Genomic DNA, 25,924 nt, shown 5'->3' on the forward strand with positions numbered 1-25,924 from the left:
ATATTGCAAGGCACAGCCTGTATTACCAGGCGTTAAGGGATAATTGCTTTAACTTAAATCTGTAATTATGCCTGAAAAAGGCTGTGCTGCAGCCAGATGAACTCAGCTGACAAAGACTGTGATTAAAAAGGTTGTTCTTTCTGCCTCCAGTACATCACAGAGCTTGCAGATGCCCTCTCCTACTGCCACTCCAAGCGTGTGATCCACAGGGACATCAAGCCAGAGAACTTGCTGCTTGGATCGAATGGAGAGTTAAAAATTGCTGACTTTGGGTGGTCTGTGCATGCTCCATCTTCTAGGTGAGAATTCAGGCTCTTGTGCAGTGAAATGCCTCTGCAGTGGCAGGTTTTGTGTCACACAGCTGAGGGAGGGAGGTACATGGGAAATTCTTGAAATATTGGGGGAAAGGCTGCTACAGCAAAGGTCCTAACAGGCAGCTGGTGTGACAGAAGAGTGTGGTTAGCCTGGTTTTTAGTCAAAACCTTGCTGACCCTGAAAGGGAGGTTGGTGTAGGGTTACTGGGGTCCCTCAGATGACAAACCTGCACTTGGACTCAAACATGACACTGGCAATTTGGTTATTTCTTAGAGAGTGGGAAATCACACCTGACAAGAGGAACAGATTTGTTCTAGTAAGTGGGGTGAAGGAGTTAAGACTGATTGCAGGGACACAGATTATTTTCAGAAGTAGAAAATGTTCTGCTGGCTTTTCTTTCCCAGCTGTTCTGGTGGTGCTGAGTCCATTCCTGTGGACTGCACTGAAGTACAGATAATTGCCAGCTTTAGTTCTTATCTGGCTTTTGAAATATATCCTCTAATTATCCTAATCAATAATTAACTTGGACTTTTCTTCAGGAGAACAACTCTCTGTGGGACACTTGACTACCTGCCTCCTGAAATGATTGAGGGAAGAACACATGATGAAAAGGTGGATATTTGGAGCCTGGGAGTTCTGTGCTATGAATTCCTTGTAGGGAAACCACCTTTTGAAACACAAACCTATCAAGAAACCTACAGAGCTATTTCCAGGGTAAGTGCCAGTGCTTGTGTGGATTAGCTGGGTCATACTTTTGGTTCTAGAAAGGTTTCAGCAAACTGATTGAAGCATAATGAAAACCAACACAATAACAGACAAATGCTTCCACAAGCAGTGAGATGCTTGTTTAAGGTTATAATGAAAGGATTTGATCTCACCTCAGTAGGCAGAAGGTGCACAGCCTGCAAGGTGTCACAGCTTTCTAGAGCCCTTTGGTTTTATAATTTGGTTATTGCTAAAGAACTTTTGCATCACTTTCAACATCCTTTTTTCCCCTCAGGTGGAATTCAAGTTTCCCCCCTTTGTAACGGAAGGTGCGAGGGATTTGATTTCCAAGCTGCTGAAGCATAACCCCTTCCATCGCCTGCCCCTGAAGGATGTTCTCCTCCACCCCTGGATCACTGCAAACTCTACCAAGCTTCCCAGCAGCAGGAAGAGTGATGGTGCTGCCCCATCCAAAACATAGTCTGAGGAGGGCGACTTGTGGGAGCAACAAGAAGAGCCTTGGACTGTGACTACTGTAATGCTTACAATAGGAAAAGCAGGTCTTGGAATCTAGTGGCAATTGGGATGCAAATCCTTGGGTTGGCTGGTGTCTTAAACTCGAATTGCAGCATCAAATTCTTTTGACTTTTAGTTGGAGCTTATGGAATATTTAATATACTTGAAATCAGTTCCACGTGGGCCAGGTTTGCTGATGTAAGTATGAAGCTGTTGGAGGCTCTTGTGCTGAAAATGGTTCGTTGTTCCACCACAAGGAAGTGGCTTGTGGAACAGTGCAATATCCTGGAGATGCCTGCTCCTCCCTGGGCTGCTCAGGGTGTCTTACCTGTGGTGTAACCTTCGAGGTTGAATGCCTTCAAGTGTTCTAAAAATGACGTGGCAATTAGTTTTGTCTCTAGTTTTAAATGTGAGCACTCGATTTGTAAAATAAAGACTTGTTATATTGCACCCAGCAGGGTGAGGTTCCTTGTGGTACTGCAGGGCTGAACTCCTGGTCCTGGAGGTGAAGTCCCAAAGTTTCATTCCCACCTCTGTCAAAAAGGAAGCTCAAAGTGCTGACATCACTCAGTCATTCACCATCCCACAACCCCAAATTAGGATTACAAGGTAAATACCAAATGTGTTGCTACTTAACCTCCTTGGTTTATTGAGAGCTTGGTCTGCTTTGTCCTTTTTCAAATGGATTTATTCAAAGATCTCTCCTCTGATAACATTTTCCAGCCCTTTCTCTCCAAAGTACTTTCAGATGATGTGTAACAACACCAGAAGTTTATTAAATGTTCCTTAAAAGGGACCAAGGCTCAGGCTCCTTGCCACCAAAATCAAGACCAACTCTTTTCCAGTAAAACACTTCAAGCAAAGTAAGAGAAAGCAATTTATTGTCTTTTTAGAATAAGATTTTGCTATTTTACAAATGATTTTTAAAAATCATCCTTCTACAAGCAAGGATTCCAGAATTCAAAATATATTCTTGAATTAATTTAAAATATACTTTGCAAAAAAACTTCATCTAAACAAACTGCCAGTAGTTTATACAACCATATAAGAAATCAGAATTCTGGCCATCATTTATATGAAGCTGTTCTTTTACAGCAAGAAAACTCTCCAGTTTAGTGCTGGTGCCTTCTACTGACTTTTGAGTACATTTATTTTAAATTATTTCAGCTTTACATATGATTTTGATAAAGAAACTTTGACTATTCCTTCTCTTATTGCATTTAAGACAAAACATCCATCTCAGAAATTATTCTAACTGAAGTAAACAAGGCTGCCTCAGAAGTATTTTGGAATTGTAATTATTTTAGAATTATCTTGGTCCACATGAAACCTGGGACTTTCTGGGGGGGGGGGGGGGGGGGAAGGAGTTAAGGTGTAATTTAATATTCTGGCTGAGGAGGGGCAAGAGGCTGCTCATAACAAGAAGTTATTTACTCCTCCTTTCTTCCCTCAGCCAACTCTCATCAAAACTCCACACTTCCTTCCTCTCTATTCATTACATTTTAGCAAAAATGAAAAGCAGCAGCATATTTTCCTGCTCTTTTGCTTAAATTTTACTCTATTTTCCTTAAATCAGAGTTCTGTATGAACAGATCTCTCAGACCACTTGGGTAAGCACAAAGACAAGTCAGGAAAGAGCAGCCCCAGCTCTCACTCAAACCCTGTCAGCAGCACAGCCCAGAGCCCAGGCTCACCCCAGTGTGACACTAAGTTAGCTGGGTTGGGATCAGCCTTCAGGTTAACTGGAAGGAGGAATGTGGGTGTCCACATCTGTAATAACATTCTAACACCACAGTGCCCCCTTCATTGCTACATCAGCCAGTCTCAGCCCAAAGCCAGGAATTCTTCCTGGGGAGCTGGGAATTGGAATGTTTGGACTTCAGGGGCAGGTTTGAGTTTCATCCACAGGAGAAGAAAGCTGCTTGGGTTAGTTTTAGGAATTAAAAAAAACAATAAAAATGTTTCCAATACAAAGCCAGATCTCAAAATATTAAACCTGCCCAGCTTCTCTCTGCTTTGATGCTGTTGGGAGTATGTTCACACAGGTAATTGTGTTTACATTGATTTCAGTAGAACTCAGGATTTCTTCTGAGCTATAGACATTTAAAAACCAGAAGGACTTTAGTAAGGGCTGGCTCCCAGCCAGGACATTTTCAAACAATAAAACCTTGGACTATGGAAGCACTGCACATCGTTTCAGAACAGTGCTTCACCTATTGTGACTAAAGCAATTATGACTGCAATAATTAATCTTAAGGGCACTGCTACTGAATTGACTTCAGTGCCTGTGTTGTAGTGCAAGGGCTGTAACAAAAGCTTCTTCTGGCAGAAGAAACACCCACCTGCCACTTCAGATTCCAATACACACTCTTATCAAGAGAACTACCTGTGTAGTGAGATGCTGTTTACTCTGCTGGAAAGACAATCTCAGTTTGTCAGTCACACAGTGATAAATGAATAATGCTACGACTCTGTTTTGAAAAGGACAAAAAAAATGAAGGCTCAAAAAGCTGGATTACAAAGACCCAGAACTATGCTCATTGTCAAGCACTGATATTCCCACCTGAAGTGCAAACCACATCCCATCTGAACAGATTTTCCTTTAAGAACAAGCGGCACAAGGGAGAGACAAGTACAGCACCTTCCACAGTGACATTTACCTGAATGACCAAATTAAAAAACCCAAGTTGAGATCAACCCTCCCCCTCCCAAAAAAAGTCTTTTTTTTATATAAACTTTTCACCTGAAGATCCCCGTGGAGGACAGAGAGGAAAGGCTCAGGGGTTGGAGGCAGGGGGAGGTTTGAAGACGCCGACCTTGCGGCAGTAGCGGACCAGGAGGGGCACGGCCACCACGGTGATGCTGATGCGCACGGGGGCGAAGAGCTTGTGCACAGCGTAGGCCAGCACGAAGGTGCTGGTGCCAGCTGCCATCCTGGACTGCAGGGAGGCTTCACTGAAGCCCAGCTTGAACAGCACTGCACTCATGTCCACGCCGCTGCAGGAAAAGGGGACACCGCTTTAGGTTAAGCTAAAAATAAATATATATAAAATTCTATTTATTTGTTCACAAAAATTAGTGTGTCACAATTCCTGCTTGGCCTTTAGAGAGGAAATATCTCTGCAAAGCAGTTCTTGAAAAGTTACTGTGGATTTGTGTTGGAATTTCATCTTCAAATTTAACATTACTCTGTTCTATGCCTTGCCTCAGAACAGAATGTATCACCTAAGCACAAGCCAATGTAAACTGAGGTACTTGTCAGGCTTAGTGTTCTAACACAGGTGTACAAAATGACAAATCATCTAAGCCAGTGAAGTGTTAAAGCTCTCAAATGGGCATTATCCACCAAATTCAATAATACAGACATAGCAGATTTCATCAGAGATTCAACCATACCTAAAGGAAAAAAAAATGTTGTCACCCCGTGCCCACAATGCAGTAAAGAGGAGAAATCAGGCATTACATCTTCCCACTGGAGTCAGGACAAAGCAGCAGGGAATGTTTGGGGTGAGAACACATTTCCCTGTCTCCTCAGCTGGCATACCTCCTGTAACTGATGCATTCCCAAAGAGCCACACACACAATTCCCCACGAGACTCCTGCACTGTTCTCGTGTTTTCACTCTGATCCTGTTCTAGTGGCTGTTATTTTCTGCAGTTCAACTGCACAAACTGTTCAACACCCAGAAGAACATGTTTATCTCTAAACCCCAGCACTGCTGCATGGCTCTATCTCTCCAGACCAAGCAAGAACAAAAGCTATCTGCAAAACAAATACATTTTCTGCCTGGTCAGTTACGCTGGTGCTGTGTCTGCTGTTTTCCCTGCTGATGACCAAAATGACCACGTCCAACTCTTGTCTCACGCCTGATGGGAGATCAGGTCCATTTATGGACCCATCCATGCTCTAAATTCAGGAAGTAACTATATATCCTATAGGCATAAAGTTTCCTGCCAGAAATAAGCACAATGGTAAAGGTATTTTATTCTTACCACTACCTAGAGGTGACAGGCAGCTGTACAAACCTCACCTTGACACAGCCAGGTAGAAGATTCCCAGAGATACTAAAGAAATTCCAACATGGAAAGAAACCCCAACAGCACCATATTCTTTAAAAACTTGTTTCAGCTGCTGGGACTTGTTGAGTTTCTTGTTTTCAGCGCTGGGATCAGTGGCTGTCTTTTTGAGGGGTTCAGCTGCATCCTAAAAAGAAAACAATTGAAAGCATTTCTTAGCATTGCACACATATTACAGTTAGCTGAAATAATGAAGGAAGTGTCTCGCACACAGAGTGATTTGGGAAGACAGCAACTCACTTCTTGTCCACATCAGCCCAGCAGATGCTGTGGCAGACAAGCTCCCTTCTCCCAGCTATTCCTGTCAAAGGAACGCACCGAGCTTGGTGTAAATTCTTACACAATTCAGGTTTCGTAATTAAAACCAAATTATTCGATGCAAACGTGTGCCAAGGCACACCCACACAGCTGCTGGGGCCATGAGACTGAGGTGTGAGAGCTATTTGCTTCCACCCACTGCTCAGTTTTACCCAGTGACTCCTTGGAGCACAGCGTGTTGTTCCAGAGCTAAGCAGGGCACTGCAAACCCACCTGGTACCACTTAATAACAGCTCACTGATGGAAGAGATCCAACCTTTAAATTCTACAAATCACCATAATGGATGAGCTGATCAAAGGAAAAACTGCAACTCTTGACAGCAACAGGCAACTCTGATGCCACAGTGCAGACAAAAACTGCAGGGACAGCCAGGGCTGGTGTCAAGAGCCCAACTGCAGCGAAAATGTTTGTCATAGTAGAAGTCGTCGATAGATTTTTATTTAGGTACATTTCAAATGCAGAACTTCACACTAAGAACTTCGTGCTAAGCCATATCCCAAAGCAATCTGAACAGAAATCAAAGGAGGCACCAACAGGGCAGCCTGTGGAAACCCCCCCACACTGGCCAGAGAAGAAATACTGACAGGAAGAAAACATTTCCACAAAATCCTCAGGATTCGTCTCTAATTAGTCAGCAATAATCAGGAAAGATTAGAGGAGTCCGTCCTTTCAGCAGTCGTGACAATGTGACAGCCACCACAGGACAGGTACGGCCACCACTGTCCCACTGTGGTTTCAAGGCACGCAGATTAGAAGAAAAATATTGATTATTCCAAAAATAATGATTATTCTTGGACTTAAGCATACAAGACAGTCTCACAACCCTCATGATAAGCACACCACCCACCCAAACCCTGCTTGGTTTGCTGCTTTTCTCTTCTGTAATTATTTGTGTTATTTTGTATTTAACTTTGACAGGAAGTCATATAAACACAGCAACAGGGAATTGTGTAGTTCAGCTTATCCTGATTCTCGTAGCTTTAAAATTTTCAAGCGGAATGGATAATTTCAGATGTTTCTTTCGTGGCTCTGCGTCTTACAGATGGATCATCAGGACTGAAAAATCGCTTCTGATCTTCCGAGTCCATTCCAATTCACCCATATTTGCAGGCTCACACACCAGGAATGGTATTGGAGCAAAATGTAAAAAAAGAACCACTTTTTTAACTTGGTTTAAAGACAGTATTTGGAGTGTGCCCAGGGCAGTCACATCCGGAATAATGTCCAGCTTAGCAAGGAAAGCTGCTGCCTATTTCCATGTCACTCCGCGACAATTTCACCTAAAAAGCCGACTTTCTTCGCATCATTCAGGCGACTTAAAGCACGAAAACACATCTAAAAAACCCTTCTCAACGAGGCAGGAGAAACCACTGCGCAGAAATTAAACCGCAGCAAAGCTCCCGGCGACAAGGCGCCCACCGGCAGGTGCCAACCAGCTCCCACAGAACCGCGGGGCCACACAGGACTGACTGCTCCCACGGGGATGGGACAGGGGGAAGATACTCCCATTAAAAAAAAAAACCAAACCCTTAAAGACACCGCAAAAAGCTGAGGGGCACTTTGCGGTCGGGGCGGCGGCCCCTCAGCCCTCACGTACCTTGGCGCTGTAGCGGCGCGGGCCCGGCGGGAGCGCGGCCCGGGCGGGGCCAGGGGAGCGGGGCAGGGGGACACGGGACAGCCCCGGGGACAACAGCCCCGGGGAAAACACCGGGGACAACACCGGGGATAACACCGGGGACAGGCGGCACAGGCGGTACATGGCGGCCCCGCCGGCACTCGGCAGCGGCCCGGCCCCCCGAGCGGCATGACGGGCCGGGCACACGGCGCCGCCGCCTCCTTAAAGCCGCAGCGTTCGCTCCGTGAGGCGCCCGCCGCTCGTCCCCTCACCCTCCTCAACCTCGCGGCCAAGAGTTTCGTCCTTCCCTCTTTCATTTTGAAGTCGTGTCGTCTCATCGTGTCTCTGCAGGCGCAAAGAGAGGCAGAATGCCCTGAGTTGGGCTGGACTCACGAGGGTGGTCCGGTCCGGCTGGTGGCTCTGCACAGGACACCCCAAGGATCCCCAATAAACGGGAGGGATAATTCCTCAGGAACTGCAGTGACAGGGCGAGGGGGAATGGCTTCACCTGTAGAGAGGGGAAATTCAGGCCCCAGCCATCCCACCCTGGGCATCTGTCCGGACTCCTGGAGCTCTGACATTCCATGAGGGGCCCAGGCCCAGCATCTTCTGGGGGAAAAACATTTCCCAAAATCCAACCTGACCATGCCCGGCACAGCTCCAGCTGTTCCCTGGGTCCTGTCACAAGTGCAGCACCTCGCACACAGCCTGCTGAACTTGATGAGGTTTGCACAGTCCTTCCTCTAAACCTTTCCAGGTCCCTCGATGCCATCGCGTCCCTCCAGTGCACGACCCAGCGAGGAGCTGTCAGCCCAAACTTGCAGAGAGTTCCCTCACAGCTGTGATCACAAGGGTTTCATCCCTTGCGTTTTCCCCAAAGGGCTCTGTGCCATTGCAGACACGGCTGCTTATGGCAGGGTGAAGGGTGAATATCCCTGACACTGCATCCCAAGGCCAAGCCCCAGCAATAAAATCCTGTTCTCTCCCAGCTGTGAGGCCTTTCCTCTTCAGGCACGAGGTGTTTCCACAGCCCCTGAGCACACAGGCCTGAGGACAGCAGGAGAGCTGTGTGCGATAAACGGGATGGATCCCCTCCAGAAGAACTCTCAATTCAGGGGCACACAGCAGAGTTTCCAGTTCAGGGGCACAGAGCAGAGTTTCCCAGGACAGGAGCACACAGCAGAGTTTCCCAGTTCAGGAGCACACAGCAGAGTTTCTCAGGACAGGAGCACACAGCAGAGTTTCCCAGTTCAGGAGCACACAGCAGAGTTTCTCAGGACAGGAGCACACAGCAGAGTTTCCCAGTTCAGGAGCACACAGCAGAGTTTCCCAGGACAGGAGCACACAGCAGAGTTTCCCAGTTCAGGAGCACACAGCAGAGTTTCCCAGGACAGCACACAGCAGTTTCCCAGTTCAGGAGCACACAGCAGAGTTTCCCAGTTCAGGAGCACACAGCAGAGTTTCCCAGCACAGCACAGAGCAGTTTCCCAGCACAGCACAGAGCAGAGTTTCCAGTTCAGGGGCACACAGCAGAGTTTCCAGTTCAGGGGCACAGAGCAGAGTTTCCCAGGACAGCACAGAGCAGAGTTTCCCAGTTCAGGAGCACACAGCAGTTTCCCAGTTCAGGGGCACAGAGCAGTTTCCCAGTTCAGGAGCACACAGCAGAGTTTCCAGTTCAGGAGCACACAGCAGAGTTTCCCAGTTCAGGGGCACACAGCAGAGTTTCCCAGGACAGCACAGAGCAGTTTCCCATTTCAGGAGCACAGAGCAGAGTTTCCCAGGACAGCACAGCACAGTTTCCCAGTTCAGGAGCACAGAGCAGTTTCCCATTTCAGGAGCACAGAGCAGAGTTTCCCAGGACAGCACAGAGCAGTTTCCCAGTTCAGGAGCACAGAGCAGAGTTTCCCAGTTCAGGGGCACACAGCAGAGTTTCCAGTTCAGGAGCACACAGCAGAGTTTCCCATTTCAGGAGCACACAGCAGAGTTTCCCAGTTCAGGGGCACACAGCAGAGTTTCCCAGGACAGCACAGAGCAGTTTCCCAGTTCAGGAGCACAGAGCAGAGTTTCCCATTTCAGGAGCACACAGCACAGTTTCCCAGGACAGCACAGAGTGGTGCAGTGCTGGTGGGTGGCTCATGCTGGGTGCAAGGCACTGCAGAGCAGATGGGGTCCGGGGAGCATCTCAGGGGAGGACAGGCAGAGAACTTTGCTTGTATTGAAACAATCTATGCTGCCAGTTCTAGGGCTTTACACTGCCTGTAGTGCTTGCTTCATAAATCCAGCCTCTCTCTGAATGCTTTGGGGAGGAATAGCTTCTCAGAACACAATTTCAATGTTTATTACTGCTCCAAAGCAGTTTGCTGTGTGCTTTCTGTGATTGTTTACACACCAACACCACCAGGGCAGACAGATGATATTTGCATGGCAGTGCTCTGAGCAGAGCACACTACAACTCTGTCCTTTTTCTTTCTGAATAATAAAAAAAAACCCCAGGAGGTAATTCTGGTCTCAGTAAAGGAGGTGTCAGTGGTAGCTCTGGGCTCTGCACAGGGACACTGGGCACTGTCCTGTGTCTGTCTGGCAGATCCATCAGAGCCCTTGTGGGACAGAGACCATGGAGCTGCCCTGCTGTGACAGATGTGCTGCTGCTGCTGGACATCCAAAAATCCTGGGCAAGTGCAGAAAAGAGCAGGAGGTCACTTAATGAGGCGTGAAAGCATTAGGGCTGGCAGTTGTATAAGCACAGCCTGGCTGTCTGCTGCCTCCAAATCGCAGTGGGAGGTTTTGCTTGGAAGCAGGAAGGAAGAATATGATAAACACCCAGTGAAAAAGGAGCAAACACCCAGGCTGGAGGCACCTTAATGTGAACATGGTTTATAAGTGCAGGGAAAAAGACATTAGCTCTGTCCTGCTCATTGTAACTGAAACAAAGGGGAGAAGGCTTCAGAAACAGCTCAAGAAAAGGTTTCTGCGCAGACACACATATTTACAAAAACATCTCAAAATGTTTTGTGTCTGCACTAAATATAAGATAACCTGAAAAAAAGAGGTGCTGCACAATGCTAAAAAATACCCAGATCTCAGCAGTGTGTTCTGCAGTGTGTCTTGAAACAAGAGCATGGGGTGTGGAGATGCGAACCCCAATTCCAGATGGCTCAGGGACGTGTTATTTAAAAATAAACCTAAATGACTGACGCACTTCATCAACTACATTCATGCTCTGTCTGAACCCCGGTTCCATCTCTCCGCCTGTCTCTACGTAGATATGCTCTTATTTTCCATTTGCAATTTTCCAACAGCCAGAGAGTGCTGCTCTGGTTTTGTGTTATTTGTGTTATTGCAGTCCCTGTTTATCAGCAGTAAGAGGAAAGCTGGGAATTGAGCTGAGAGCTCTTGAAGAGGGAGTAGGTATAATGTCACCAGGAGATGCATTTGAATTCTGGTGAGGCAAAGACTTTTCCATAATGACCATTCTCTATAATTTGTCAGAAAGGTTTGTCATGTTTTTGTCAGAATGTGTATAATGTAGTAACATAGGAGGTACTCTTTATCAAGGTATCTATTATAAACCTCTTAGATAGCAATTTCCCCTCCATAATTTGACTTTCTGAAGTCAAAATCTCTCTTGGTTTGACAGCACTTTTGGAAAAGTGACAAAACTGAAGTGTGCTCTAATGTACAATTTCTGTAACCAGAAATCCAGGATGCAGAGTTGTTCATTCTGTGGTTTGCTGGGAATCCAAGCTAAATGCAACCACTGATGCCTGTGGGACTCTGGTTTAGGAGTTAAATCCATTTGCAGGGATAAATGTGATCAGTAATTCAGTAACAGCTTGGGAAAATGTCTGAGCCAAACTACAAGGATGTTTTGATGATGAAGAAATCTTAGAAGTCTGCTAAGTTTTCTAAATTGCATGAGAGCAGATTCATTACACGTTTTTCAAATGATCTAATCTACAGATAATTCAGGGGTTGTGAATGTGCTGGTACCAAAATTTAATGCCTTCTAATGGACACGTAGGAATTGGTTCCTGTGTGAGAGTGGGAGGCAATTTCTTCTTCGTGCTGGAAGCTGTGTCATTTAGCATTATTACAAATGTAGTAATGTCATGCATATAAATGTAATGAGAGGAGCTGCGAACTGATCATGAACCTGATATAGAGCAGAAGCAAAGGTAAATTTTTTCATATTACAGTAACTGAAGGGCATGGCATGTGAACTAGTTATAAGTGGCCCTGTTCTTTAGTACATTGGCTTTTTCACATCGTGTTCCGAGAGTGTTTGAATCATGAATATGAGCTAATGGGGCTAGTCGATAAGTTGGATAAGAATAAAAACGATACCAGGAAAGGAATATCCATATGCAGTTGATAAACACATTTATTAGTGAAGTTTTGGGTCACAGATCCTCGAGTAAATACAATCAGCTTTCAGGAACATCTTTCTTCTCAAGCAAAACCGGTAGGAAGCCATTAAATCTTGGTATCTTCTGTTCAAATAGGAGAAGAGTGCAGTGCCAGGATTGCTAAATCCAACCAAAGCCAGCCCAGGTATTTTCATCTTTGAGAGGACTTCAGGGCAAGAAAAAATTCTAAACAGGACAGCAAAGAAGGAATTACTTGTTCATTTATGTGGAAATCCTTGAAGAATGGGGCTGTGTGGGCCCATCCTGGAGATCTGTGGGAATCTGTGATTGTCCAAGCAAAGGGAACTGTGGATTTAACTCAAATTCTCCTTCATCAGGCAATTTATTTGATGGCTCATGGGGAATTCCTCTGCACAAAGGGGAATTTCCGCTACTCAGCAAGTCTTGCTGTTTAACCCCTTGGTCTAGCTGGGCAAAAAAGAGGTGTAAAGTCTAAATAGAAGAAAAATAGAAGTGAAAATATCTATATTGCTCTTGTTGATGGGTTTTGCTGCTGATTACCTGTGCATGTGTGTGAGGGAGCGGACTGGTGCTGCAGAGCAGTGAGGCTCACTCCCTTTTCGTGGAGGAAGCAGAATTTGTTCAGCATCTTTGTCCCTTTGTCACTGAAGCTGCGGGGAATAAAACACAAAACCCCTCCAACAATATTTTTAGTGTTAAAGAATCAAGGCATAACTTTATTTCTGGCCAGGATGTTTTTCTGGCCAGGATGTTTTTCTAGCCAGTATGTACCATAGAAATCATTTCATCTACACATAGCTGGGGCATGCAGAGAAAATAATTGTGTGACACGCGGATTTTACTGGATTTTTCCCAAATTTTATGCAGTCAAAACGCAGAGAGATTCATTGGTTCAATGTTCCTTGGTTCCAGGCTACATAGTTCTTAGTGTTTGGTTTCCTGTTGGTTACAGATCGCTTCTGATGCTAACTAGCTCCTCGTTCTTATCTCTCCTTTCCCAGACCAGGTGCCTCCCAGCACCCCAGGGATGTTGTTTGGAGTTCATGGTTCATCAATGACCATTGATGGGTGTTATCCTGAACATCTTCTCTGCTACTCCCAGTTGAGACAATGCCCATGGAAAGAAACTCTAACTGCCTTCCCCCGGCTTAAAAGCGAACATAGGTTGGACTCGATGATATCAAAAGTCTTTTCCAACCTCATTCATTCTGTGAAAACTGATTGAAGTTATAAAATTTTAAAAAAATTAAACTCGGTATATTTTCCAACACCTTGCTTGACACGAGCCAGCAGCCTCAATTCTCCTCTCCACAAGACCCTCGGCAGTGAGCCTCTGATGAGATGTTTTTCCATTTGGCCGGTGTGATGTGCAGCCTTGTGGATGTGTGCGAGTGCAAATCACATCCCGCCGGGTGTGGGATTGATAGCCCAGCAAAGCGGGGAGGTTATTTCCTCAGCAGAAGCCTCCTCCTTGGCTTCCACACCCGCCGTGTGTCACCCTCAGGGGGATGGCTCAGCTCCTTGTCCGAACAGCTCCTTTTGCCCTGGGAGCTCTCAGGGCGCACAAAACTCCCATCACAGAAGCACTGGCAGCTCTCACCTTGCTGTAATCCTTCACCTGTGTGAAAAACGCGTTTCACTTTCTGCTAAAAATTTATACGTTGATTTAAAAGTAAAATAGGCAGTTAGGAGACATAAGAGCAGAAGTTCCATTTGGGGTGCCTCACCAGAAAACACACCCTTCTCTTCCAATTACTGTGTTTTAAGGATTTGGTGTTTTACATATTCAATAGATATTAAAACATTCTTTTCTGTTTCAAGTATCCCAAATCATCTTATTTGATAGATTTAATTGTGAGTGGCTCCACTCCATCTGGTAACATGGGTTTTGGCTGTTTTTATTTTGATAAAAATAACCAGAAATCCAGCAGCCTTCATGCAGGGCTACAAGGTGGCGACCCCTCCCCTATACTTTTTGATCTAGTGTTTCCACTATTTACACTATGTCACAATCAGAAAATACATCTATCACCTTTTTAAACCCTATTAACAAAACACAATACAGTACAATTATACATAGAGTATTCATTTCAATATTTGCAAAAAGCCAACTTTATAATCTGCATTTATAACACCTGGGTAACCTTGGAGGAGCAATAATTGCCGTACCCATTGCTGGTCACGGACCCATTCCCCTTTGGAGCACAGGCTTTAACATAAACTCGTCTTTTTTGGTACTCAACAAAGTTTGCATCACTCATGGCTGTGAGGAATTTATCATCTTCTACCCTTAGATTGATATTTATGTTGCAGAGAAGTGCAAACAGTCATTCCTGTACCGGGGGTTTGGCATTTGGAGAAGATTTTTGATGGTTATTTATTTCTCGTTCAGTGCAGCCCACTCTATCTGTCACTCAGAGCAGCCCACTCCGAGGAGAGGTGTCTGCTCCAGACCTGCACCTTTAGAAAAGAGTTTTCAAACATCTAAAATACATGAAGTCCAGCAAAAGTGCAATGTCTTGCGCTGATAACTAGACACAGAGAGGCTGCAAATGATGGTGCTTGCTGAGTTTTATTTCACATCTGCTGCCACTAACACGGGCAAGGTGGGATTTTGTGAAGTGATAAATCACGGGGCCAAATTTGAGAGTTGGGTGTTCAAACTGCTTTGCCTCCTCAAGGTGTTTCACACCTCATCTGATTCCCATGGACTTTCCAATCTGCACAGAGATTCTCCTTTAAATTTAAAACCTTCTTATTTCAATTTACTTTTTGATTTCTCTCACTACTGATGATAATTTAGTTCTATGAGAACTTAAGAAAAATTAGACAAGAGATGTTCCATGCAATTAGGGAGGGAAGAGATTGTCCAAGGCCAGGTTGGACATGGCTTGGAGCAACTTAGGATAGTGGGAAGTGTCCCTGCTCCTGGAACTGGATGATCTTAAAAATCCCCTCCAACCCAAACCACTCTATGCGGTTTGTATTTGTTTTTCTAAATGTTCAGCAATTTCAAATTGTTTTCACGGTATAAAAGCCAGCAGTTCTCTTTCCCCTTCAGGCTCGAAAGCTGTGTAAATAGTTGATAACATCCTCTCGTAGCAGCCCATGACTCGCATTCCCAAGGGCAGATTTTCCTGCCCTTTGCTCCTCACCAATATTGCTGTAAAGCCAATTGCCAGTCCATTTAGATGGAACAAGTAACAGCCAAGGCCACATTCCCTCTTTTTCCACCTCTCACTGCATAATGCCGTAATGAAATTCTGGTCAAACGGTTCAGCGCAATGCAATATTCAATCTGTACTCAGAAAAGGCTGCTGTGAATTACCGGGCACGGTGATTAGCCCCTGTTTGCCCGAGGTTACTGGAAATTGTTGCCACGTCTCGCAGGTGGCTGTGCTGGGACTTGGCCTTCGGGAGGAGTGACGCACAGCTCTGTGCTCAAGGCACGGAACGGGAACAGACACCTGCCCCTTGCAGAGCAGCTCCTGGTGGGACTGGCCGTCAGGAAAAACTCACCTGAGAGCTCCCCAAAGCAGGAGAAAGGGGCCGAGGGGTCCTCAGCAGAGGGACAAACAGCAAGGGAGCTGTGCAGAAGGGGAGGTCCCCATGCTTGCATCTCCTCTCTGTTCTCGCATCGCACAGAGAGGAGGTTTAGGGGGAGATTAGAAATAATTTCTTGTCTGTGAGGGTGGTGAGGCCCTGGCAAAGGGTGGCCAGAGAGGCTGTGGCTGCCCCTGGATCCCTGGCAGTGCCCAAGGCCAGGCTGGACACTGGGGCTTGGAGCAGCCTGGGACAGTGGGACGTGTCCCTGCCCATGGTCTTTAAGTTCCAAGCCAAACCATCCCATGTTTCTCTCGTTCTAAGTATCCTGGCACCAGCAGGAGACGTGCCTTCTTTTGGTGTCTGCTTCTTTACAGACAGAATTCGAGATACGCCAAAAATCGTGGGTGTGAACAGAGATGTTCTGTGTTCTGCTGTATCAGTGAAATCCTTTCACGTATCTGACAGCCTGAGAACAGGCATCGCAGGAACTTGTTCGAGACCAGACTCCAGTCAGGAAGACTTTGTGAAATTCCCTGCCCGAGCAGGAAGGCAGAGTGGAGGGATGTTAGCAGCCTGCTGAAGGGTATTTCTGCCGTGCCAGGCACCTGCCTTACATCCTTCAGTCAATGGATGGCACTGCCGGCTTTTCTCAGCTGGGCTCCTTTGGGGAGCTGCTTCGGAAGCGCTTTTCTGACTCAGTGCTTGGTTTAAAACCACGCTGGTGGGAAAGGGCTCCTGCAGCAGCCGTGGAGCAGCCAGCTGCCCTGGAACAGGGATGGAGCAGAGCTCCGGGGGGCTGCCAGGGGCTGGAACTGGGCCCAGGCAGCTCTCACTGCTCATTCCTGCTACTGCTCACTGCTCACTGCTCACTCCTCACTGCTCACTGCTCACTGCTCACTGCTCACTGCTCATTCCTGCTACTGCTCATTCCTGCTCACTGCTCACTGCTCATTCCTGCTACTGCTCACTCCTCACTGCTCATTCCTGCTCACTCCTCACTGCTCACTGCTCACTGCTCATTCCTGCTCACTGCTCACTGCTCACTGCTCACTGCTCACTGCTCACTGCTCACTGCTCAGTGCTCATTCCTGCTCACTGCTCAGTGCTCACTGCTCACTCCTCACTGCTCATTCCTGCTCACTGCTCACTGCTCACTGCTCACTGCCCACTGCTCAGTGCTCATTCCTCATTGCTCACTGCTCACTGCTCGCTGCTCACTCCTCACTGCTCACTGCTCACTGCTCACTGCTCACTGCTCACTGCTCATTCCTCATTGCTCACTGCTCACTGCTCGCTGCTCATTCCTCACTGCTCACTGCTCACTGCTCATTCCTCACTGCTCACTGCTCATTCCTGCTACTGCTCATTCCTGCTCACTGCTCACTGCTCATTCCTGCTACTGCTCACTCCTCACTGCTCATTCCTGCTCACTCCTCACTGCTCCCTGTTCACTGCTCACTCCTCACTTTTGTTGGGAGCAAGACTTGCTGTGCCTCAGCTGGGTGTGCACACACAAGAGGGGATTTGCTTTTTGAGAAGGTCTAAAGCACATTTTGCTCATGGGAGCTCAACCTGCTCAGGCTCAGCCTGGAGCCACTGCCAAGCATGAGCAGATCTGCTGGGAATATCATGGAATCACATCAGAGAATCATGGAATGGATTGGGTTGGAAGGGATCTTAAAGCCCATCCCATCCCACCCCTGCCATGGCAGGGACACCTCCCACTGTCCCAGGCTGCTCCAAGCCCCATCCAGCCTGGCCTTGGGCACTGCCAGGGATCCAGAACAGCCACAGCTTCTCTGGGCACCCTGTGCCAGGGTCTGCCCACTCTCACAGGGAGGAATTCCTACCCAATATCCCATGATTCATAATTTCTTATTAATAATGAATAACACATTCTTCATTATTTGTCGTCCTATGGGATAGTGCATGAGAATTCACTTATTATTCATGGATTTAGCAACTTTATTGAGTTGTCACAGACACTCGCTTGAGCTTGCTGAGGTAAATTCTTGATTTCTCTGTTGTGAACCTAGAGTTGGTAAAATGGGAAAGAAGAGCAAGGAGATAGAATAATGTGAATTTAAAAGGGGAATCAGAAAGGAGAGCTGAAAAACTGAAAGCTACGAGGACCTTGAATGCTGTACAAAGGTTATTAAGCATTCAAAGCAAAGAAGAAACAGAAAAAGTGGAAGGGGAAGGTTAGAGGAAAAGCTCTCTGTGAACAGATTTCTTTTTCCAGAAGCCTGGATAAATCCTATAAAATAACCCAATTCCAAAAGCTCCTAAAGAAACTCAAGCTGAAAACACTCCTGGTTTAGCTGAGTGCAGCTCAGTGACATGAGGAGTGTTGCAATAATAAAATGGATGTAAATCAGAGTGATCTGTGCCTTAATTACCAGTCTGCCACAACAGCAGATCCAATCCCGTGGAAACCCCAAGTGGTTTCTCTGGTGTCTCACCCCACAGACTAATTGGTCACTTGCCTTCTAGAAATGCTTTCAAGATAATTAAGGAAAACAATAAATTGGGAGAATATTCTGCTTCTAATTGGGTGTCAGATGTATTAAACCCTTGAAAAACGGAAGGTTTTGCTAATAACCAGAAACCCTCAGCTTTCTCTGCTGCTGCCTGCTTTGTTCTGAGTTGTTTGTGGAATAATCAGGTTTTAATGGATGTGACATTCACCAAGAGGCTTTGGTTTGGGAGAAGTTCTGCTGCTGCCAATGTGGGAATGAATTTTGCTGGCCTGAAAGGAACGAATTCCTCTTTTGGCGTTGCAAAACCCAATTTTGCCTGTTATTTGAAAAGCCTTCAGCTGCCTCTGACAGTACTGCAGGCAAAGTAATTGTACTGGAGAAAAAAGCCTAAAATATACATTGTCTGCTTCAAACTTCTCTGGGTTAGGCAGCTCTGTTTTCTGCTGGCTTCTGAAGTAAATAAACATCAGTGTGCTGGGAATGGACCTTAGGAATTCAGCTTATTGATGCAGCCTTTGGCATCTGGATGATGCTTGAACCCACAAACATCAGGCATGTGCTTGGAAGTGGTTTCCATGGAAATAACATTAAAAGCTATTTAAAGAATGGGGGGAAAAAAAAATGTACACATCTTTTATGGTTTTTTGCACCAAAATAATTGATCCTAAAGCTGGTGTGAAGCAGTTCACGCTCTGATGCAATGAGGCCCAGAGCTGTTTAATTCTAGTTTTGTGAGAGGTGAAGTGTTTCTAAATGCTCGTGACAGGAAAATACAGCACAGGCAGAAGTTACATGAGCATTTATAATTCTGTTTTATCCTCACTTTACTTGCAGAGGAACTGTGCTGATGAACATGGCAGCCTGTTGGAGGACAGTGTTTAATGTCAGTATGTAATTCTCAGGGAGCAGAAAGGGCTCAGGCTTAGTTCAGATTCTTTTCTGTTTTTCAGAATAAACTCAAGAATTTAGGAGGAAGTGATGAACTCTGGTCCATTTTAAAGTGGAGGAGATGGCACTGAAGTGACAAAGCAGAGCATGAAGAGACCCCAGAATAATAACCTGGCGTGTAAACAGTGAAAAAAAGGAGGAAACCAGGCTGGAAACCCCTCTGCTGAGCACCTCTGCTTTCCCTGGCTAACTGCAGGGGCAGGGAAGGGAAAGAAGAGAGCAGGAAGGGGGACAAAAGTGATTTGAGAAGCAGAATCCCAGAACAGCTGCCAGGGGATGGTGGCTACAGAAAATGTCCATCATTAATGCCACAAGAAACTGCCTGGGCAGTGTCCTTTGGAGCTGGGTCACTGCTGCTCCAGTGTGACATCACCAGCAGGCCTGCAGATGATGAAATTATATAGAAATGGGGAATGTTAATTAAGAGCTAGGCCAGCTGCCCTCCAGCTGTGCTACCTGAGTAGATTTTCTCACCCTCCAGTGCAGACAGGAATTTTTAGCAGCTGATAGACCTCGGATCAATAACTTACATAAAGCAGCTCCTGAGTCACCTACAGCAAGTTTACACATGTGAAATTGGGAAGAAATAGTCTGGAGCTTGTGCTATTCTGGAATGACAGAGTGGGGGAAGTTGAGAGGGCTCAGAGTGGCTCCTCTGGTGCAGTTCTTTTCTCCGTTCTCCCACAGTTTCTCCTGGAATAGGATTTCCGTGGCCCTGGTATTTCTGGGCCTGAGAGATTTCAGCTGCTGGCAGCTGCTGACTTTTTCCCAAAGAAAAACTTCTTAAGAAGTCTTCTTCTCAAAACCATCTTGACCGACAACTCTCCTTTCTCAGAACAATCTTTCTCCAGGTGGTGTTTTGCTGTTTCTCTGGTTTAACCCACGGGATCAGAGAGGTGTCGTTCCTATTCCCCAGCCACGGTCAGTCTGTGTGGGAACACCTTATAAAAGGCAGTGAGAATTAGACAATAAAAGCCTTTTTTCTGTGCTCTTTGCCTGCTGAAATACTTGGAGTGTTTAATCTTTTTTTTTTTTTTGTGTCCTACAGCAACAGATTTCTCCCCAGCTGTTTTCTCTTGGAACCAGATGTTCTCCCCAGAAGTCTCCACAGCTGTTTCTCCTGCAGCCAGATGTTGTCCACAGGTGCAGAGGAGCAGCCCTGGCTCCCTTGTGCCACTCTGGCACCTCCTCTGACCTGCTCTGCCCCCAGCAGCACCAGCAGCCTGGAACTGGAATGTCTCTCCTTTCAGAAGGTTTCCCTTTTAGGCTGGAAATGGAGAGATATAAATAGAAATAGAGGGGGGAGCAGATAGAAAATGTGACCCTGGAAGCACATGGCAACATTTGCCTCTGCCCACGCTGCCAAACACGGCCAAGAAGGGCCTGACCTTGCAGCAAGCCATGGTGGAAGCAAGAAATGCTTAAAAAACCTTGGGGCTTTTCAGATTTTTAGTTGAAGGAATGAGGAGATAATTAGTTCACAGGAAATATTTCAGGAGACAATGCCAATCCAATTGAAATTTTTAGCTGTATATTCGTGCTCAGCGGTAGATCTATTGAAATTTTTAAAAAAATGATATAAAATGCCAGCTAGAAAAGTGTTTTCCATCTAGGTTAACAATAGGGGATCTTGCATAAGCCACTGGAACTTTCAAAAAGTGCTTAACGATAATTTCCTGCAAACTTTAAATGGAGTGGACCGAAGATAAAATCTGGAATAATTTCCACAAGAACCTACATTATATTTATCTTGTTGGTATCAACATCTGAATTGAATTTCTAAGCCATAGGTGCTCACAAATTAGGGTCTACATTACATGCTTTTATTTTAGTTGTTGCAAATGCTCCAAAGGAATGGAGGGACCTTTATTTTGGGGAAAAAAAAAATCCTAATGTCAACTTAAAGACCTCACCTTGTCCAGCTTTTTATTTCCTGCTGTAGAATACCAGGGGCCAACTTTACATTTTTCTTTTGTGGCTGGAGCATTTGTATATTAGAAAGGTAAACTTTCAACTTTCTGGATATTTTTTGAAGATCATGGAACGCTACCAACTGTGTTTCTCTTCTAACTATAAGGTTTTCTTCTAAATATGCAGTTTTACATTTAATAAAGGTTACAGAGCTTGTGACATTCTCATCTCTTGGTTAATATGAAAGGACCTGAAGGTTGCACATTTGAATGCTCAAAGGTTGGCAACTAGAAAACAAACCCAGATGAACAACCTGAAATGAATCCTGGCTTTACTTTGAAGGTTTTTTGGGGGTGTGTGAGCACAGGAAAATGTGTGATTAACAGATTTGTCTCTGATTTCCAAATGATTTAGATTTCTTCTTCACTTTCTTTCTTAAACCACCAGTGTAAGACTACTGCGAGCTCTCAGGCTCAGGTTTAATTGTACCTCCGAAGCATTTGGTGGCTTTTGGAACATTTCTTGAAGCACGTAAGATAACAAGAATTCTGGTGGCGAGCTTTAAGTACTTTAAGATATTTGGGGCTCTGTAAAAAAAAAAAAAACCAAACAAACAGTGGGTTGCAGAAAAGCTTGAATGTAGCTGCTTCCTCATTGATATGAAATTTCATTTTTATTGAGAAACACATACTTTTATAAGGATAATAATCCTTTTGTGAGTGTTTTTTAGCGAGCACCGTGGGCTGTTTGTGGCCCCGCTGGCAGCACACGGGGATGTGGGACAGCTCCTGGCTGGCCAGCTGCTCCCCGGCATTCATCCAGGTCCCGAACGTTAATGAAGGACTAATTAATGATCTGATGCTCTAATTAATGGAGGCTGCCCCTCCAGGCTGCCGCTGTCACAGCGGGTTTTATCTCCTGAGCTCCAGGCTGGGCTCAGTCACAGCCGCGGTACCACCGAGCCCGGGAGGTGATGGAGAAAAACATCCAGAGCCTTTAAATTCCCTTTGAGCGCAGTGCCAGCCTCAGAAAGGTGCAGTCGCTAATGGCCCAGAGGTGATTCATCCATTATCAGGTAATCTGGATTTAGCCGAAGTGATTTAAATTCGCCGAGCTGAAGACAAAAGCCTCATCTCCTTTCCCAGGAGCTGCCCATAGAAATGAGGCGAGAATTCGGAGGTAACAGAACGCTTTCAAAATTAACTCTGCGGCTGCTTTGGACTGCTCAGGGGGAGCAAAGCTGAAGGAAATCTGATTTCCCCTGGCTTTAGAGGGGCTTTCTGGGATTCTGGGGATGGGAGAAAGGCAAGGAAGGGGCTCCCACATGGATATTCTGTGCGTCTGAAACATCCCCAGGGAGGGAACAGGCTGAGGACCCGATCCTGCAACTCTGCTGGCAGCAAAGCTCATCTTAAATCCCGGCTTTTCCATGGAGAACTCATGGTCTGGCAGAGGGTTTGCAAGCAAATGAATCATCTCCTGCTTTCACAAAGCTGACATTACTGCATGAGCAGTTCCATGTCTTATTTTTTGTACCTGGAGGAGAGTGGAGCCTGGAAAATGCTCTTAAACACGGCTTTACTCTCCTTGGAATGCTTAGAATTTCTGTTACTTTTGTCTTTATAAAAGAGTACATGGATGAGATAACCTTCTGGAAGAACCAGTGCATATTTTTGAATTTTGTTTTGATTTTTCCAGGCCTTGACATCTCTCTTTTCTAACATCCTGGCTCTGAGTCACCCTCAGTCTGAAGTTAAGTGTTACTGATGAATTCTCCCCCGTATCACTCAGAGGTCATTTGTTGCTTTGTCTGTTTGTGTTTGATTTTCATCTCGCATTGATGAAACCTTGCACGAGCTCTCCAGGGTGGCTCCCCCAGCCTCCAAACCAACACAAACAAGATTTTTTTTTTTTAATCTCCCTTGCCGTATTTTTATTTTTTTTGCCATTTTTAAATTTAAGCAGCAATATCACACACAGAGGTGGGATTGAACTGCCCGGTGATAACTCCCTGCCTCTCCACATCCACCTTCTGTTCCATTTTCTGTGCTCCTGTAGTTTTGTGCCCTGAGGTGACAGAACTGACCTCTGCGATTGCAGAGTTCGGGAAGAGTCCTTAAAAATCCTTTGTGTGATTAAAGAGAAATTCCTGCCGCTGAGCCCTTGATTACTTTTGTGTGTGCACAGAGCAGCAGCCTCTGAGCGCTGGGACAGGCCGAGGTGGAGTGCCCTGGGTGTGCAGGGTTTGGAGAGGGATCCTTCCCGTGGAGAGAGAACATTCCGTGGCAGAGGGCACGAAGGAATTTCACTCCACTTGAAACCATGGCTGTTTCTTTGAATCAAGTGGTGAAGTTACCCTGGAGAGGAGGAGGAGGAAAGAAGAAAGAATCTGTGGGTTTCTTCCACCCACCTTGACCCTGCAAACAGGGATTTTTTTTTTTTTTTTTTTTGTACTTTTGAAAAGTATCTGTGGGTTAAAAAAACCCCAACAAACCAACCAACCCACAACAAAACATGAAAAACTTCTCAATCAACACCCTCTACTACAAAATTCCTTCCTTGCTTTTCTGCTTTTCTGAGGCTGAGATGAGCTGTGCCAGCTTGGGGGAGCTCTGTGTGGGTTTGGGAGTTTGGAGGGACGAATTGCAGAGGAGCTGGGACTGGAATGTGCACTCAGGGGACCAGAAACCACATCCAGGCTCTGCCCAGGGCTGTTTGTCACTCCAGGGGTTATCCAGGTGGCTGGGAGGGGTGACTACTGAGCAATAAAAGTTTCAGATGTACCACGTTATTTCCTCTGTTACCGCCAAGAAAATGTTATTTTCTGTTTCACACCCAAGGCAAAAGCACCATTCCACACCTTAGGGCAGCCCAGCTGCATAATTTAGGAATTAAGTGAAAGTGAAGCCACAGATGATCCAGACCAATTTCTTCTTTTGAATTCTTATTAATTCTTTTGAAATCTTGTCTTTTGACGCAGATTGACTCAAACTTTGAATTCCTGGCTTTGGGAAACTGGAGCTCAGCACCACCCTGAGACTTTCTGACTGTGTCTTGTTGAACCCTCTCAGCATCCAGCAGGATTCCTCCTGCCTCAACCTTGCCTCCAGTCTCAGCAGCAGGACAGTTAGGCCATGATAGTTTCTGGTTGTATCAAGATGAACTCTGTACTTTCAATCTAATCTAATGTTTGATCTTCCCGACCCCAAATCAAAGCTGTTTTCTGCAGCATTGCCATGGTGATGCACAACACAGTTCGTTGTCATCGCCAGGGCTTTTAGAGCTTTATTGAAATGCTTTTGAGCTGCAGAAAAAGATCTATGGTACATTATGGCAGAGATTGATTTACAATGGGCTGCTCCATGAAATATTTAATAGAATCCCTAAAATTATATCGAGACAAGTTAGCAGAAAATTAAAAATACTGAAGTATATAGAGCTGCAAACATGGGCATTAGTGTGTGAGTACAACCAGGCCTCTCCTTCCAGAGCTCGGAAGGAAAATATGTTTGCTGGCAAATTGAGTAATTGTTTCTGAAAATTGGTAGCTCTCTCGCTCCTGGGTAAGCCTTCAGCACTACCTATTCCTAAGAATCTTCTTTGTATTCACAGAGTGCTTACCATTGTGGAGCTAATAGATATGTTTTTGATGAACACATTTTTCCATTTGAACCGTGAGAGCAGTAACCTTTAGTCATCCACAGACAAGATCATTTAAATTCTAGGCTCAGTGCAGCAAAATTGCTCAGTTCGGAATCTGATATACACATTGGCTTAATTATTTTTGGGTTTGGCTTTGCTTTTTTTTTTTCATTGTGACGAATCTTATGTGATGATCAGATGGTGAAATTTATTTTATCTGTTTGGCAAATTCGTTTGTGGTCTGATGAATTTCATTCCCCCCGTTCAACCCTGCTCTTTAAAAATACACAAGATTGCTGTTATTGCTTTTTAGGGCACCCTTTGTCAACACCAGTGTAAACTGCACCTCTAATTCCATCTCTCCTGAAAACCGGCAATGGGTGTTGGATGTGAGATCCTGACCCTGCTGAGGATTCAGCAGAATCTTTAACCATTGACAAGTAGTTCAGACTCAGTGCAAATGAGGGTCAAACCCCATCCAATTCCCGGGTCAGGCCAGGGTCCTGCAGCTGCTCCTGAGGTGTGGGAGCTGATGAATCAGAGTCTGGGATTCAGGCTGCTAAAACAGCAGTCAGTGCTCTGCCTTTCACCTCGTGGAGCATTAATTCGAACATATTCTGTCATTTCCTCTCAAACTTCCTTAATGGAAATAGAAACATTAAATTTGCATACATCCATTACTAAGCAGTTATGCTAACCAGACTGTTAGGTTCATTAACACTGCCTGAAAGCAGGGCTAATTATATCCTGCTTCCCATTTGGGGTGTTGTTTTTGTCTGAACCGTAACGTGACTAAATTATTATTTTGATTATGCTGATGAGTTAGTTCATTCTCGTTTATCTCCTGTTTCATTTCATTCAGAAACCTTTGAAATCTGCACAGATGCCCCGGTCTGAGAAGCCTCCCACTGAAATTCAGTTGATACTGAAATTCAGTTCTGTTCCTCCCGGGATGGAGTTATTGGAACCTGGGAGGAGGAAGGAAGAGCACGGGACATTCTCCATCCATAAGGATATATTGGGTCATCAGACTGGAGTTTCTGAGTGAGTTTGGGCAAAGTATTACAAATCAATTCAAATTAGTTCAGCTTTGCATCCAAGCAGCTCAATCAATGGATTGAAGCAGCAGGTTTGAACTTGCTGGTGCTGACAGTCACCTTGATCAGCTGCCTTTTTCCGGCAGGCCCTTCCCAGGTCTGGAAAAATCCTTTTCCAAGGACCTTTGTTTTCCATTCCTGTGTCATTTATTTCCCGAGGCTGATGCTGTCTCTCCTGAAGGAGGCACCTGAGACATTCACGGGGCCATTTCCTAAATAGCGGCAGAGATTGTACAATTGATGATGTGAACAAGAGCCCTCGGTGGCGAGGCTGACAAGGCTCCTGCCTGTTCTTATTCCCTCCCTGCCCTGCCAGTGGAGCTCCAGGAAATCAGGAGGGAGCCATGAATGAAGCTGGGTGCCAGG

General features: G+C 45.6%; 2 protein-coding genes across 4 annotated transcripts in view; one reads left to right on the plus strand and one right to left on the minus strand.

Annotated features, from left to right (window-relative positions):
- Nucleotides 1-25,924, plus strand: part of LOC136368631 (aurora kinase A-like) — a 104,535-nt gene that overhangs the window by 5,291 nt on the left and 73,320 nt on the right. Inside the window, exons 7-9 of one of the 2 annotated variants that reach the window (XR_010744875.1) lie at nucleotides 151-299; nucleotides 855-1,029; nucleotides 1,316-1,796. Coding sequence is in view for 1 of the 2 variants with exons in the window: in XM_066330973.1 (XP_066187070.1) it covers nucleotides 151-299; nucleotides 855-1,029; nucleotides 1,316-1,501 (510 nt within the window). In the remaining variant the exon portion in view is untranslated. Of the gene's footprint in view, nucleotides 1-150; nucleotides 300-854; nucleotides 1,030-1,315; nucleotides 1,991-25,924 lie in introns of those variants that run through there. The other variant, XM_066330973.1, reaches the window with a different exon arrangement.
- FAM210B (family with sequence similarity 210 member B) lies at nucleotides 203-7,752 on the minus strand. 2 transcript variants are annotated; one of them, XM_066330984.1, is made up of 4 exons: nucleotides 7,529-7,752; nucleotides 5,567-5,739; nucleotides 4,280-4,533; nucleotides 203-361 (listed from the first exon to the last, which is right to left on the minus strand). In XM_066330984.1, exons 1-3 carry the CDS (start codon nucleotides 7,688-7,690, stop codon nucleotides 4,314-4,316), a joined length of 555 nt encoding a protein of 184 aa, XP_066187081.1. In that variant the 5' UTR covers nucleotides 7,691-7,752; the 3' UTR covers nucleotides 203-361; nucleotides 4,280-4,313. The 2 variants fall into 2 exon arrangements, with proteins under 2 accessions (XP_066187081.1, XP_066187080.1); XM_066330983.1 differs by lacking the exon at nucleotides 203-361 and having other exon boundaries at nucleotides 3,926-4,533; nucleotides 7,529-7,748.

This window comes from Sylvia atricapilla, chromosome 16 (genome assembly GCF_009819655.1).
Source record: "Sylvia atricapilla isolate bSylAtr1 chromosome 16, bSylAtr1.pri, whole genome shotgun sequence".
Taxonomy (NCBI): domain Eukaryota; kingdom Metazoa; phylum Chordata; class Aves; order Passeriformes; family Sylviidae; genus Sylvia; species Sylvia atricapilla.

Bases quoted from the DNA above. Each gene is read 5' to 3' on its own strand.
- FAM210B (XM_066330984.1), bottom strand. From the start codon at position 7,690: ATGTACCGCCTGTGCCGCCTGTCCCCGGTGTTATCCCCGGTGTTGTCC. The intron at 5,740-7,528 runs GTACGTGAGGGC...TTTTCTTTTTAG, and splicing joins CGCGCCGCTACAGCGCCAAG to GATGCAGCTGAACCCCTCAA. The intron at 4,534-5,566 runs GTGAGGTTTGTA...CTTTTCCTGCAG, and splicing joins TTCTACCTGGCTGTGTCAAG to CGGCGTGGACATGAGTGCAG.